At 39.4% G+C, this 16,650-nt stretch overlaps 1 protein-coding gene across 1 annotated transcript; it reads right to left on the bottom strand.

Moving 5' to 3' along the window:
* Positions 1 to 12,432: 12,432 nt before the first annotated feature.
* LOC130054973 (uncharacterized) lies at positions 12,433 to 13,661 on the bottom strand. The gene is made up of 2 exons (XM_056166110.1): positions 13,170 to 13,661; positions 12,433 to 12,954 (listed from the first exon to the last, which is right to left on the bottom strand). The coding sequence occupies exons 1-2, from the start codon at positions 13,659 to 13,661 to the stop codon at positions 12,433 to 12,435; spliced, it is 1,014 nt and encodes a 337-aa protein (XP_056022085.1).
* Between the last annotated feature and the right edge of the window lie 2,989 nt (positions 13,662 to 16,650).

The following is a 16,650-nucleotide window of genomic DNA, read 5'->3' as shown; positions in this document are numbered from 1 at the left end:
GATGTTACATGTTTTTTTTAAACTCTACTACACCTAATTTAAAAATTCCAAACAACGATGTTCTCTGTCCTAAGTCAATCAATATTTTGTAATTTTCAAAATAGCTTAGATGTAGTTTGGAAACGCATTTGTTGTGTTAATTAGTGTTATAAACGTCTTAAAAATGCAGTTTGGCAAATATATAACTTATTCTAGAATATTTAAAAATGAGAGAGAGAGGGGGGGGGTGTACATGAACGATTACAAAATCCATGCCCATTTGAACCTGTCCAAATTGTATGATAAAATGGAATGTCTTCATAGTTTGACAGAATAATTCTAATAACATATGAATCCCATTAATTACAAGAAAAGTTATTGTGTCGGATGTGCATTTTGGTTTTTCCCTTCACAGTTCTCTTGCGATTGATGCTTTATATCGGTGAGATTTGGCAGATCCTTCACATAGTTTAATAAGTTCGTCTGTTTTCTTGTAAGAATAATCAATTCCTAAATTTGCCTTTAGAATTTTAATCAGTGTCGTGGTTTGCAGTCGGTTATAATATGTATTCGATACCATAATTTATATTACGTATGCCTAAGTAATGTTTACGTATGTTGTCCCGGTAGCACGACTTTACGCGCCTTTAATTTGAAGAGTTCCACTAATGGAAATGGTAAGTATTGAGACACTTCCATGTTCCATGTTCCATGTGATGAAATGACTATAATTAATCCCGTTTTCTTCGATGTTAAATCAGTGACGGATTTAGAATTTTCGACGGGGGGGGGGGGGTGAAAGGAAAGTATTAGCCAAAATACTCAGCTATTTTGGGCGAGAAATATGAGTTTTTACTTGCATTACTTTTGAATTTGTGGCGAAAGGTGGGAGGACTGTTGGAACACCCCCCACCCTCTAAATCCGCCACTGGCGCAGTGCATCAAAAAGTTCTTCTGGTACTTACTGGACAATTAGTTCAATATTACTGGACCGAATCACATTTTGCCAGACCGAAATTCTATAGACAAATTAAAACACTTTGTTTAATATAATTTTATTCACGACAATGTTAAAGTGGTATTATCTCTCTAACTTCAGTTCCACTGCAATGTCGCACGACTCTGAACTAACTAAATTAATTTCTCTACAAAAGGAACAAGATTCCCCTCGATCTGAAAATAAATAGAACTTAAGATCTGTAACCAGTCCCCCCCCCCCTCCCCCCTCCCTAAAATTTTCAAATTTAAGGTAGACCTATACTCGGCCTTAAATGGACTCAATCATGAAAATATTGCCTTTATAAGATAGATATATATTCCAGTAATATATGGTGGTGTATTAAGGACACAGAATTTTTATTTTTTCAAAGATACTAGGCAAAAATTATCTCGTGCGCACGACATAATATCTCGTGCGCACGACTTATTATCTCGTGCGCACGACATAATATCTCGTGCGCACAACATAATACCTCGTGCGCACGACTTATTATCTCGTGCGCACGACTTATTATCTCGTGCGCACGACATAATATCTCGTGCGCACGACTTATTAACTGTTGATTCATGCTAAAATCGGAAAAGGGGGGTGGGCACTTTACTACTTCTTCAGCATCATATGTATGGCGTTTCCTAATTATATTAACTTTACAGGGGTTCATGTTTTCCAGGGGGATCCAAGGTCATTTTTTAGTTACTTTACTATGTACATTTGATAACTTCGCAAATTCCAGGGGAGGGGGGGGGGGCGTCCGGACCCCCCCCCCCCCCCCCCTTCTAGATCCGCACATGGCCGGAATCATTCAATTGGTTTTTTTTCTTTTTTTATTTGGGAGTTTTTTTTAATGCATACAGTGTAGGACTTGTCTAATACACCATTTATAGGCGGATTCAGGAATTACTGAAGAGGGCATGCTGTACACGGACACAATAGATATGTCGAAGTTCAAATTTTATTAGAATACAAATTGGATGTTTGTGAATGCTAAGATATTAATGGTAGGTACATCTACAGGGATGTTAGGACAACGAACACCAATGGACGGGTGTTCCCCTTCTAATACAAAGAAAAATAAATATTTTTCATTCATAATTTCTGGCGTTTTGGGCAATAATTTCTTAATTAATCGCTTTTTTCTTTGTAGGATAACAACTAAGATAATCCCCTTCTTCGTAAATTTATGGAAAATACCAAGAAAATTATGTAAATAATGCTAATCTTATGAATGTTCTGTTGAAGCAATGACAATAGGATGTACCAAGAAGTTTAAAAAAAAAAAAAAAAACGGTTTCGAAAGATGATGACAATTGGGAGCGATGTTTACATAGTGAAGTCTTAATATGATTGAATGGCGTACATGTAATAATGGAATATTATAATACATCTGTAAAATGTGAAAATAGCTTAAGTTTTCAGGTTTTGTATATAGTTTACAATGTATTTTTTAGTTTATATATGTAGACTTTGTAGCATCTCTTTCGAAAAAGCGAAAATGACTCCTGATTTTTTTTTTAACTACACACACACTTTGCTGATTTTCATCAATGAATTTCGTATTTCTCGCGAGGACTTCTTTCACAGTTGGATTAATAACCCGTTGATCTTTTTTAACAAGTGGCATTTTTTTTTATTCAAGAAAGGGGGCCCATCCCAAGAGACCTCCACCTTCTGGATCCAACAATGATCATTGCATATCTGGAAGTCGTCCGACTGAGGGGAGCTATTCCAATCTAATTGCTAGTACCTTTCCCTCTGTGATTGTCCATTTCATATTTTCGATTTCACCTACATAACCGTTAGACCAGTCAGTTTCGATCTAATTTGGTACATGCAATTTGTCCTCAGTAACTAAACATTAATACTTTCTTTATAACAGTATGCTAGTGCTCTTATGCATTTGCATGTTTACATACAGGTTTTCCCCATTCATTGTGTGAGAGAGAGAGAGAGAGAGAGAGAGAGAGAGAGAGAGAGAGAGAGAGAGTGTGTGTGTGTGTGTGTGTGTGTGTGTGTGTGTGTGTGTGTGTGTGTGTGTGTGTGTGTTAAAAACTGCGCTGAATATGGTGTATATGAACAAGGTAATTATCCTTGTGCTGTATACTTTCAATTTATAATACGGTCACAAGAAGAAATTACATCATCGTTATGTGGAAACTTTACAGCCACATACAATTTAAGTAGAAACAGTGAGAAATGACCAGTGACCCAGGAGCAGGATTGGCCAATAATGGCTTATAAAAATTTATTACAAGTTATTGGTATTTATTGAAATCGTTTGAATTGGGTAAGCATTGTATATAACCTATAAAAACCTTCGTTGGAAACCCACGGGCAGTCTCGCACACGTGAGCCAACACATTGAACTTTTCTCATTTTAATGAATTATCCACCAATGAGAAAGTGAAACTCGGTATGAAAACGAAGATCATGTTATGAAAAAAAGCAGTTGTTTAATATAAATCCGTAAGAATTAACACGATTGGAGAAATTTCCTTCACAAAAGTGTGAAGAAGCCAATCGGATTAGGGCATAAATTAATCATAAGAACAAGAAAAATTTAATGAGTTGGCCCACGGTCAGTAAGCATGTGCGAGACTGCCCTAAGGATAGCGGCAAGATGAAACCTTGCATCGCCTTTTATCTTTTCTTCAATTTGAAGCCCTATGACAACTTATTAATTTCACTTCCATTCATATTTCTTTTTTATACTAGTATCTCTTGATATCGATAAAGATCTCATAAACACGCATTATATCAGTCTGCAATTATCCATAACGCACTATCTATCAATCACTTAAACAATTTTATTGATACATTGGCTGATTTAATTCTATATCAGTACAACAACCTCCACAGTTTTTCTTTTAGTTTTCCATATAGTTCCCGGCCAGATGAAGCACAGTCTGGCATTTGCCAGCCATTTTCTTCCATCAGAATGCGACAAATACTATCGAAATCCGGATCATTTGTATTTAAATTAGGGTGGTTAAAAGTACACTCATTTTTGTATGTACATTGTATTTAAAAACCGATCATTAGACAGCCACAAATAATCCCTGGTGCCGTAATCTTCTGGTGACGTGTACATTATAACTGGACGTCCATGGAGTACGTTCTCGTTTCTTGACCTTCGAATCGGATGCAAATTCCAAAGAAGCTGGATGTCGTTCAATTCCTACTGATAAAAACACATAAGAATACGAGATAATAAGTCGTGTGCACGAGATAATAAGTCGTGCGCACGAGATAATAAGTCGTGCGCACGAGATATTATGTCGTGCACACGAGATATTATGTCGTGCGCACGAGATATTATGTCGTGCGCACGAGATAATAAGTCGTGTGCACGAGATATTATGTCGTGCGCACGAGATGTTATGTCGTGCGCACGAGATAATAAGTCGTGCGCACGAGATATTATGTCGTGCGCACGAGATGTTATGTCGTGCGCACGAGATAATAAGTCGTGCGCACGTGATAATAAGTCGTGCGCACGAGATATTATGTCGTGCGCACGAGATAATTTTTGCCTAGTATCTTTGAAAAAAAAATTCTGTGTCCTAAATATACCACCGTAGTAATAGATAAACATTGAAAAATATATATGTCAACATGCTAATTTCATTGGTTTTGCTTCTCAAAAGTAAGTACCCCATCCACATATAATCAGCATTAATGAAAATGTATTCCTCCTTCTTGTTTTTCTTAATAATTATTATTTTTCCGAAACAAATGGGCTGTAATAAGCAACATAGACTATATACCCATTATTTAATGATATGTAATAATTTATTTTAATATATTTGAATAACTATTTTCATAATGTACACTTTGTGAGCCCACACATGTTAAAAGAAATACTGTTGAAAATGCAATTTGATGTCAATATTGGTCTTTTCCCCCAATTTTTATGGACTAAACCTTGAATAAATTGTTTCTAATTTACAGATTATTATCTCAGAAAAAGGATTTGCGTAAGAAAATCATATGTTGACGTATCATTTTAAAAGCTATAAGCTCTATAACAAGTATCCCCCCCCCCCCAAATCTTGAATTATACATTATCATATTTTTATACGACATGTGAAATTTGAGTATATTTACAACCTTGGATAATAATTTGAACTATGTTAAACTATAAGTATTATAGATACATGTGGTTTGCAATTATATTTTACATTTTATCTGAAAACAAATCATTCTAGAAGAGGGTATTCATAATGTGAATGTAAAACGAAAGTAACAAACTGAATTTTGATAGGTTTGCTATTATGATAATGCATGTGTGTAATGTGTGTTATATCTTTTATCATGGAATCATTTGTATGTACATAAATTGGATATACGTACAAGTACACCACTTACGCCGATCTATGTAGATGCAATCTCAATAAGGAACTACAGTTGTAATCGCGTTATACAGATGCCGCCCCAATAATTTTGAAAAAAAAAGGAGAGGGGATGAGGAAAAAATGACAGACGGTCGGTGAAATAAACAAATTATTTGCAGCCGTTCTTTGAAGCTTGCGTCAATATCTGCAACATTGGAGCAGCGAACACAAGTCAACTACGATATCTGTGGTCACTGGAGCAGCGAAGTGTGAACTTTTATTTTTACACAAGCTTACCATGTATTTGTTCATGATAATTTGGAGTCAACAGCTGCGTAGTTTTGAATTAGCAAATTATTACGTTCAAGAATTTTTTACACATATAGAGACGTCACCATTGCCGGTGAAGGGCTGCAAAACTTGGGCCTATGCTCGACGCCGACGGTCTTTGAGTAGGGATTTTTAGCGTGCCACACCTGCTGTGACACGGGGCCTCTGTTTTTGTTGTCTCATCCGAAGGGCCGTCCCATTTAGTCGCCTCTTGCGACAAGCATGGGGTACTGAGGACCTACTTTAACCCGGATCCTCACAAAAGAAATAATATTATTATTATGATGCTGGTGGAAATATGAATTGGCCCCCCTTTCCCATCCGTCTCTCCAACTTTCTGATGCCCGCGTAATTCCATATGTTGAACATGGATCATTGTAAAACTTTTACATACATGAATAGTCAATGTATCTCACGGACGCCCTCATCCGCCAAAATGTTGTCTGTTCTCCAACCGATTTTTATCTAAAGCTTGAATCATCTTTAGCTCCCACCCCCCTTTTTTTAAAATACAAAATTTGACCGCAGGTGATAAGAACGCCTTGGAAGGAATCAAATATCGGACAATCATATCACCATGTAAAAATCAAACTGATATCTTTAAAATACCACATTTCGGAAAACGGACGCGTGGTTCCGCATTTACATTTAATTGTGACGTAGGCCATGTATAGGTCTACTTTAATGTAAATCGTGGTATCTTGTTTAGAAAAATGTACTAAACGATAAAAGAAGCAATAATTTCTTCCACTCCCGGAGAAATAAATGACAAAATCTTTTGATTTCTTGAATTACTTTATTGGGACTACAGGGAGAACTTAATTTTTTTCGAAAACCCTCAAATTTGCTTAATTTTATTAATTTCACCTTATAAAAATGATAGAAAATAGTACAAATGACTAAATAGGAGACATATTTCAAACCCTATAAAATCTGTAAAATCCAGGAGCTTCCGGGGGCTTTGCCCCCTCGGCTCCCACCAGGGTTTCGCCACAAGGCGGCCCCCAGCCCCCCTGCCTCATAAAGTGGCACCCCCCGTAACTGCAATTCCTGGATCCGCCCCTGGTAACTTTCCATTTTAAAAAAATCGACTAAAAAAGTTCTCTCCATCATTTTGAAACTTGACGTTTTAAAACCGGAAATGCCTAGGGCTAACCAAATCTGAGGGCGCGTGTAAAATTCGGGTAAAAACGGTGTTCCGGCAGTAACTCGAAAATGTGCAGGTTACACTAGAATACAAGGTTACTGTAGTACAGTAGGCGTATCTTTGATTTCTTGCCATGTTTGTTATCTTCGCCTTTCATCAAGAATAATCTTAAGTTTGCGTACAAAAAACCCCCAAAAGACCATTTCTGTTATTTGTTGAAGTACAGAAGTACAGTCTGCTACGAGCACTACACCTCTGTCAACGGCGTTTTACAGAAATCTTGTAAAAGTTTCTGATATCCAACATTTATGTTTTTTTTACTAAAAACGAGAATGCTGTGGTGTACGGTACAAATCACGCCATTTACATTTACTAACTGATTTATTAATCTCCCTACACAGGAGAGTACAAACAAAGGAAAACAACGCTAAACAAACATAAAATGGATCATGAATACATCACATCCTTCCCCTTATAAAAATGATTTATTTTTTTACTGTTTTAAAATGGACATGCAATTACTAGAAAATATATTTAAACATGCATTTGATTATTGACCTGTAATATACATGTACATGTAAATCACTATGTCAAAGAACGACAATATAAGCTGTTTTTCCAATCCAGTCCCAAAGTACACTTCAAGTTATATGAAAGAAATCAATAATCAAATTATAAATTACTTACTGACATATATTCACTTAAATCAATCATGTCAAAATTCAATCCAACTATCTACTTGATTGTTAAAGCCAAATAAATGAACACATTATACTTTAACTATGTAGAACGTATTATAAACACTGATCACAATGATACACTCCAATCACTGAATTCACTCGCGGTAACGCACAGAAATATTTATGCAACGGCCATTACGGGTCACACGAGCAGGGCTAATAGCTGGCGGTTTGGCATCAGGTGTTGCAGTAGTAGTTTCACCAGAAGCTGTAGAATGCCACAAAGAAGTTTCGGTTCCATTGACTTCTGATTTTGGCGGACTGTAACACGGAGCACTGGATATTGGAGTATCCTCTGTAACTGTGCATTCAAAGTTACTTCTAACTCGAGTTGGCCTCTGAACGATATACGAACGTTTAGCTAAATGTAAGTCTTTGATGTGCCCGCTTGTCCACTGTCCAGAAGGATTCTTCATCATTACGTTGTCTCCTGGCTTAAGAGGTTTCAGTGGCTCTTTTCTGGCATGTTTGTTGAAGTTTTCCTCCTGTTTTTTCTGACGAAATTTAAGCTTGACCAGGGTATCCTCATTTGTGTTCGATTTCAACAAAGGTAATGTTGTTGGTACGATATATTTCAGTCTTCTCCCTAGAAATAGTCAATACCAACAATTCCATCAATTTTGGTATTTCTGTACTCTAGCAGAGCTACATATAGATCATGAGATTTGGTGATAAGACGTTTCATCGTCTGGACCATGTGTTCTGTTTGTCCATTAGACTGAGCATGGTAAGGACTAGTAGTTGAATGTGTGATCTAATATCTCTTTACGAATTCCCTAAATTCAAAGCTGCTAAACTGCGGCCCATTATCACTTATGATGATGTCCGGAATTCCGTATTTGGCAATCATGCTCTTAACATGAGTAATCACACGCTTAGATGTCAATGATTCGAGTTTAGACACCTCTGGCCACTTTGACAAGTAATCAACAGTGAGTAAATAATGAGTTCCATTGAGTTAAAAAAGATCCATACTAATCTTTGAACAAGGTCTTGTAGGTAATTCGCTTGGGATTATCGGTTCTTTAGGATTCATGGCTTGGTACTTTGCACAAATCTCACAGGAACTCACAAGGTTTTCAATGTCTTTCCCCATACCATTCCAAAACAGAATGTCTCTTGCACGGCTTTTAGTCTTGACGATTCCTTGATGTTCGACATGAAGTTTCTCCAGCATTTCGTTTTGCAGCGACTTTGGAACAATGAGTTTATGAGACTTATAGAGAATACCATCAATACAAGAGACGTCGTCTCTGAAATTCTGGTGATATATCAGCTTTGTTGTCCGGCCATCCAACTAAGACCGTATCCATGAGCTGCTGTAGTTCCATATCATGACTGGTTTCTTTCCTGCTCCGGTCCTGCATTTTTAGTGGGGCAGGTAAGTATGATGTAAGATGATTTCATTCACCTGAAAATCCGGAGCGAGTACCTCCTTTGTCTCCTTGAGAAAAGAACGACTCAAATGATCAGCTGGAACATTTTCTTTCCTGGTTTGTACATAACAAGGCACGAGATCCGTAGGCAACTGGCTTGTCATCCTGAATCAGAACAGCGCCAAGTCCCTTGGAACTAGCATCCGCAGATAGCAATATTGGTTTGTTTGGGTCGTAGTATTGTAGAATTGGTGTACTAGTTGTCATATGTTTCCGTTTCTGGAAGCTCTGGCCTTGATGGTGTAAGTGCCTGGTAAGCATCCAAGTCCGGTAAATAAATCCTGACACTCCTGTAAGGTGTTATCTGGTAGAGCAGAATTGTTCTCCTTATGAATGCTATGCACTTTCTGTATAAGTCGTAGTTTGGTGCATGTGTCAGCTCCCAGTACAGCGTTCACTGGTTTGTCAACACTGCGGAATTTCACACTTGGCAGCGTAATATTTTTCCATGAACAAGGTAACTTAACAGTTCCAGCACAAGAAATGTAGTGTCCTGAGAATGACTTCAATGGTGAAGAGGTAGGTACGAGTTCTGCATTCCTGTCTATTTTCTGTAGTAGAGTGCAAGAAATCACATTACATTTAGCTCCTGTATCGAGTTGAAACTGAGTACTAATGTTATTCACTTGAATGGTCTCAAACCAGTCTTTGTCTCTCTCATGCCCAACAACCACAAATCCAATAAAGAATTCTTCCTCGGACGTGTCTACTGCAAGCATAGCTTTTACTTTGTTAGTTCTCTTTGAACGTGCACCAGTTCGCTTGTTGCTTGACCGACACTTTACAGCAAAGTGATTTAGTTTTCCACATTTTCTACATGTTTCACCATAAACAGGGCATTGTTTGTAATCATGAGTCTTACCACAGTTTCTGCAGTCTTTCACTTTCTGCTTTGTACTTTCACTTTCATTTTTGGCATGAAATATCTCTTTCCTGTATTGTGTCTGTCCCCTGTTCGCTTTCACTGAGATACCATGAACAGATTTGTCCTCCATGGACTGTACTTGTTGCTTAGACAGTTCAGACGTTCTAGCGAAGTTAACAGCTTTCTCCAGTGTCAAATCTTACCCCTCATTTATACGTTTTTCACGTACTTTGTGGTCTTTTGTTCCAAACACAATAGCATCACGTATCATATCGTCTGGATCCTTATATCCACCTTCTTTAACAAGAAGTATGTGAGGAACTTTTCAAAAGTCTCACCTTTTCTTTGTGTCCTACTAAGAAACTTGTATCTTGGATATACTCGATTCAACTTCGGTCTCACGTGGTTCTCGAATTTCTCCTTGATCACCGAGAAATTCTTACTGTCATTCTCCGACAGGTTCCAAGTGGAATGTATGTCTCTCCCCTTATCGCCAATCCAAATCATCAAGTAGTTACAATGCTCCTCTTCATTTTTCGCGCTCAGAGGACCATTTATCCAAAATTCCAAGTGTTGAATAAATGTACGCCATTCTTCTACAAGGTCCGGGGCCTCCTAGTTAAATCTGGGCGGGATAGGTGAACTAATCATGTCCATGGTGTATGCTCGATTTCTACCTTAACTTCTCTGTAGTTTATTTCTGTGGATGGCGATGGATAGGTGTGAATTTTATCCGACTTCTGATACCATGTGGTGTATGGTACAAATCACGCCATTTACGTGTACTGATTTATTAATCTCCCTATACAGGAGAGTACCAACAAAGAGAAACAACTCTAAACATGTGATTATATTGTCAAGTGATTCCAAGCGTTGACAGGGGTATGTAAACGAGCCCTCTGGTGAGAGAATATGGAAGATCTCGAAAGATCCCCAATCGGCAGATTCCGGTACCCTACATCTACATGGAATCGGTCGAGGTATTCCCCAGTCTCTCACCAGAGGGCGCGCTACACAAGCTTCACTTTTTTGTGTGGAGTGTAGCGAACACCCTCTGGTGAGATTGGGAAAATCCCATATTGTCTAAGATGACGTAATAAGAAGGGGCAATAATTCCGTCATTCTGATTGATTTTATATTGTTTAACGTCCCACTTGAGAACATTTCACTCATATGGAGACGTCACCATTGCCGGTGAAGGGCTGCAAAATTTAGGCCTACGCTCGGCGCTTATGGCCTTTGAGCAGGGAAGGATCTTTATCGTGATGTGACACGGTGCCTCGGTTTTTGCTGTCTCATCCGCAGGAGCTCTCCATTTAGTCGCCTCTTCCGACAAGCAAGGGGTACTGGCTAGTGGGGACATATTTGAATAGGTATTCTGCGTAGACTATTTACCTGGATTTTAAAAAAAGAAGACAGCAGTAAACTTTTCAAAATGGTTTTTAATAAACTGTGAATACTATTTTCACCTTACTTGACCTAGGAGAAAATTTTCGATTGGAATATTAAAAAAAATGAAAAAAGAAAAGAATAATTATAATTAGACACATTTATCAAATTCTGATGTCCAACTATTGCATAGGTAATCGATACTAGACACGCAGATGATTATTATGTCTGGGCATGTTTTGAATTTGCTGGGTGGGTCTAATTACAAAAATAACAATATGGCAACTTGTCATATTGTATTTACACCCATCCAGTAAATTCCAAAATGGCAGGTAAAACCCGGAAAGCTTTCGAAAACAACGATAAAGATACACATGAACAATCCATGTCTCCCCTGTTTTACCGTTTAAAGAGACACTACAGTTCAGTTTACGCAAAAACCATGAAATGACAATTTCCCCAGCGTTTTCTCAATGTTTGTTGCATAGTTGAATGTATATACTTTGCGAAAATAACACTTATCTAAAGGGGAAAATTCTCGTTTTAACGTAAATCTAATATCGAGTCTCCTCCTTTCGCTCTGCAGACGCATAGATGATAAACAGTGCAGCATGCTGTCGATTGAGAGAAAGTATAGTGGATAGATCCAGAATTTTAACAGATTCTGCGAGAAAAGAGGTAAAAATAGAATGAGAAAAATTCGTACGTGAACAATATTTACTTTGGGATCAGTATGACCGTTGGAAAACAAAGAGCTAGGAGAAACGCAAGTAGGACTCAGTGGCGGATCTAGGATTTCTGAAGGAGGGATGTGAAAGTCAAATATTAGCCAAGGTATTCAGCCATTTTGGGTGCCAGATCTGGAGTTTTACGCACACTTTGTGTCGTAAAAAGGGAGGAATTCCCAATACCCTATAAATCTGCCGCAAAGTAAGTGCTATGTTTATCTGAACACAACACGTTAGTTGTAAAAAACATTGGTCAATAGGAACAAGGAAGGGTTTCTGGTAAAATTATGATTTAAAACTACTTAGTTATAGGAAGCAGGGAATAATTTCATATTTGAACGGCGAGTGTGAACCCCCTAAGTGGTATTTAAATATTTTTTTTACACAACACCTTCGCTGCCATTCAAAATCACACGACGTAAATAAGTATTCAAAAGAAGAAACCTTTGAATTCCGGATGATCTCCAAAGCGCACTTTTAGAGCAAATTACTTACTTAGGCCTGTAGTTCCTTCCGTGAGGAACATAGGCCATCGACGACAGTCCTCCAACGAACACGATTCTGGGCTGTTTTTGCTGCGTCGTGCCAGGTCATATCCAGAGTTGAGGATCCGCAGTTTGGTAGTAATGCGGATATTCTTTGAGGCCCAGATGTTCTTTAGCATGGTAAACGCAGCTCCTGCCTTGTCGATTCTTGATTTGATGTCACGATCTGTGCCACCCTGTCTGTCCATCACACTCCCCAGGTAGATGAAAGATTCAACTTCTCTTATGGGTTCACCACCAATTGTGACTGGTAATTGGACAGTGGTGTTGATCTTCATCAATCCTGTTTTCTTCAAATTAATCTTGAGTCCCGTTCCTGCTGATATTGTAACAAGGTGAGTTGTTTTGTTCTGCATATTTGACTGTTTGTGCGAAAGGAGAGCCAGGTCATCGGCAAAGTCGAGATCGTCGAGTTGTGTCAGGAGTGTCCACTGTATACCATTGTTCCTGTCTGATGTGGTAGTCTTCATGATCCAGTCAATAACCAAGAGGAAGAGGATTAATGGTGACAGCAAATATCCTTGTCGAATTTCTGTCTTCAAAACTCAAAACTCTCGGACATCTTGCCAGAATGGGCAACCCTGCATATCATATATCATGTCTTCGTAGGAGTTACGAATCAGGGAGACGAGCTTCTAGGGTACTCCATAGTTTCTCAGTATCTTCCACAGTGTCTCACGGTCCACGCTGTCGAACGTTTTCTCGTAGTCGATGAAGTTGATATAGAGGGGTACTTCCACTCCAGTGATTGTTCAATGATGATGCGCAGATTGGCTATCTGGTCAGCACATGATCTGTTGCGTCTAAAACCAGCCTGCTGGTCACGAAGCTTTGGGTCCACTGCCTCTTTCATCCTCTCGAGAAGGATCCTGTTGAGGACCTTCCCAGACACTGACAGGAGCATAATTCCCCGGTAGTCACTGCAGTCCCTCAGATTTCCCTTCTTTGGCAGCTTAATGAGGATGCCTTCTTTCCAGTCCTCCGGGATGTTCTCTTCCTCCCAAATCTTCTCGAAGAGGTTGTGCAAGATGTTAACAGCTGTCTCTGTATCAGCTTTAATGGTTTCCGCTGGTATCTCGTCAGGCCCTGCCGTTTTTCCAATCTTAAGTATGGTAATTGCTCTCCTGCTCTGTCTTTGTTGGCTTGTCACAGTCGATCGGGGGGTCTGCATGGTTGTATGTCTGGAGGCGTTTCTGGTGTTGGTCTATTTAATAACTCTCCAAAGTGTTCTACCCATCTCTTCAATTGTTCTTCTGTTGTTGTGAGAGGATTCCTGTTCTTGTCCTTCACTGGCTTGTCTGTCTGCTGGAACTTGTTGGAGTGCTTCTTTGTGACCATAATTATACAGTTCTCTCAAGTTTCCTTGTCCCGCTGCTTCTTCAGCTTGTTTGGCCAATGTGATCCTGTTTATCTCTCCTGATGCTTTTCTTAACTTCTTTATCTGTGGCTGTGTAGTCCTCTTGAGCCTTTGCCTTTGATGCTCTTGTCCGGCTTGTGTTTAGTGCCGCTTTCTTTTCCTTCCTCACATCCAGTTTCCTCGTGGTATCAACAGATATCCACTCTTTGTGTTGAGCCTTTCTTCTACCGAAGACTTCTTCGCATGTGTCTCGCCACATTTCCTTGATGTGCTGCCATTGGGTCTCGATGTTGGTATCACTGTTTTCTAGCTGTTTTTGTAGCGGTTGGAATCTGTTGGACAGGCTGAGGTGGAATTCTGTCCTCACTTCCTTTATTTTGAGGACACTCACTTTGTACCTTGTCATCATGGTTGTCGTGTTGTTAAACTTCTTGAGGCGTCGTCTTACTGCCGTCATCAGAAGATGGTGGTCTGATGAAATTTCTGCTCCTTTTATCACCCTGACATCTTTTCATGGTCTTCAAAATTTCTTGTTGATGCAAATATGATCGATCTGGTTTTCTGTAACATGGTCAGGGGATCTCCATGTGGCCTTGTGAATCCGTTTATGAGGGAAGATGCTTCATCATTTTACAAACTGGTTAAGGGAGCATAGGTCTGCAAATCTCTCGCCATTCTCGTTCATGTAGCCCAGTCCTAGTGTGCCCATGACTTCATTGTAGCCAGTGTTATCAGCTCCGATCTTTGCATTGAAGTCGCCCATAAGTATTGTCATATCTTTCTTCCCTGCTTTGTCCAAGACTGCCTGTAGTTGCTGGTAAAAGGCGTCTTTCTTTTCGTCATCAGCGTCGTTGGTGTGGGCATAACACTGAATGATGTTCAATTTGATCTTGCTTTTCTTGGTGCTGAACTTAGCTGTTATTATCCAGGAGTTGACAGGTTCCCATCCGATAAGAGCGCGTTGTGCCTCCAGGGATAGCATCAGGCCTACACCTTCGGTGTGTTGGGGGAAGGGGGGGGTCCCTCCGCGGTGTGTCCTGAATACAACACTGTTTCTCCGGTGGTCAGCCTCAACTGTCCTGTCTGTAGCCACTTCGTCTCACTCAGTCCTAGGAGACAAATGTTGTAGTGCTTCATTTCCTTTGCTACTTGTGCTGTTCTTCCTGCTTCATACATTGTTCTGATGTTCCAAGTAGAGAGTCTGATAGTTTTCCTGGGTGTCAGAAAGGGAGTCAGCCCTGCGGCTTCCTTTCGGCTTTCATTGCACAACATCATAGTTCCCCTTGAAGTAGGCCCAACCTGGCCCAGGTTATGTTGGTTTTGGTTTGTCGTTGATACTTCAGTAACTTGGCATTTTTATAGGTAGGGTTGTTGGCCCTACGCAAACCTCTAATAACCTCGAGGAAAGGTAGTTTGATTTTGGAGTTTCCTTCCTAGACTGCTTTCCATCCCTGAATATTGAGCACAATCCGCCCATTCAGTTTTATTTCAGTGATTTCCTTCACCTAGCCTTTCCCATAAATGGGTATGGCCGCAAGGCAGTAGAGGTTTGGAATCAGAGTTTTCCTTCTCTTAGATGAGCTGTCCTCCCAGACTGATGAGCCCCATCTACCCAAATCACTGGTTTTCAGACGCTAGGTAACCCGCCTTCACCCCTTCTCCTATCAGTAGTAGCAGTTCCGCCGGGCTTGATGCAAACCACACGAGCAGGCTAGGAGCTGGACTTGGTTGTCAGAGGCTATTAGAGGCGCACACCATGAGGAACATTTTATACACAATGGGAGCTTATCCCCATCACCACTCCTCAGCTATGACAACCTTTGGAACTTTGAGAGCAAATTGATGCATCCAAATTGTTCAAAATTGTCGGTATCGATATAATTTTTATAATTTTATCAATACGTATTTTAAAAATCACTTCATTAAAATGTGGAAAATGAGCTATGCACAGTGTCTGTCTAAGGGAAAGGTATTTTTGTTCCTTAATTTTTTTTGTCAGAGTATGTTAACTGAAGTATTCCATAGTCCAGCTTTGTACACACAGTCTGATTAAAATTACATTTTGTATATTAAATCCGCTCGCATAACTTTATGTGAGCGGATCTAACATTGACCAGTGTGCTCATCGTATCAAGCCCTCCTTTACTCGCGGCTATTTATCGCTGTTACAGCGCACCATAGCATATCACAAGCAGTGCAAGTTTTAGAACTTTGGATTATTTGAAGTAGTTTGGATATTTTTAATTTTTGAACAAGAATTCTTATTTCCGTAAAGTCTAAAACGGTTAGATATATGATAAAATATCGAAGTTATCAGTTATTTTTTGAAAACCGGTCGTTGCACTTTGTCGGAAACTCACAGTCTGCCTCGCGTCTATCTAAATTCTTGCTACCACTAGGCCTACGACGCAAGACAGACCGTGGGTTTCCGATGATGGTGGTACTGAGTTATAATTGGGTTGCTCCCTTCGCAACTGGGGGGGGGGGGGGGGGGGCCGAGTTTCGGTGGCGACGGTTCTTTCGTCACATATTTGGCAAGGACATATATGGCATGGAATAGAGACTCCGTGTTTAGGTGATACTTTTGTATCCGTTAAAATTTTAAAACTTCAAACTAATTCGAAATTTTGAAAATTTATGAAGAATATTTTAAAACACCTCTCAAGTCAATGCGATATATAAATTGGAATTAAAATCTAAAAGGTGTTACACGTTAAAGATTTGGGATTAAAATCTTAAAGGTGTTAATCTTACCATACCCCTTCAACTCTCCGATCTCGGGGAGACGGACGTCCAGGGGTGG

Source organism: Ostrea edulis, chromosome 5 (assembly GCF_947568905.1).
Source record: "Ostrea edulis chromosome 5, xbOstEdul1.1, whole genome shotgun sequence".
Taxonomy (NCBI): Eukaryota; Metazoa; Mollusca; class Bivalvia; order Ostreida; family Ostreidae; genus Ostrea; species Ostrea edulis.
The sequence above is the reverse complement of the archived record's forward strand: the minus strand, read 5'-3'. Positions and strand labels throughout refer to the sequence as shown.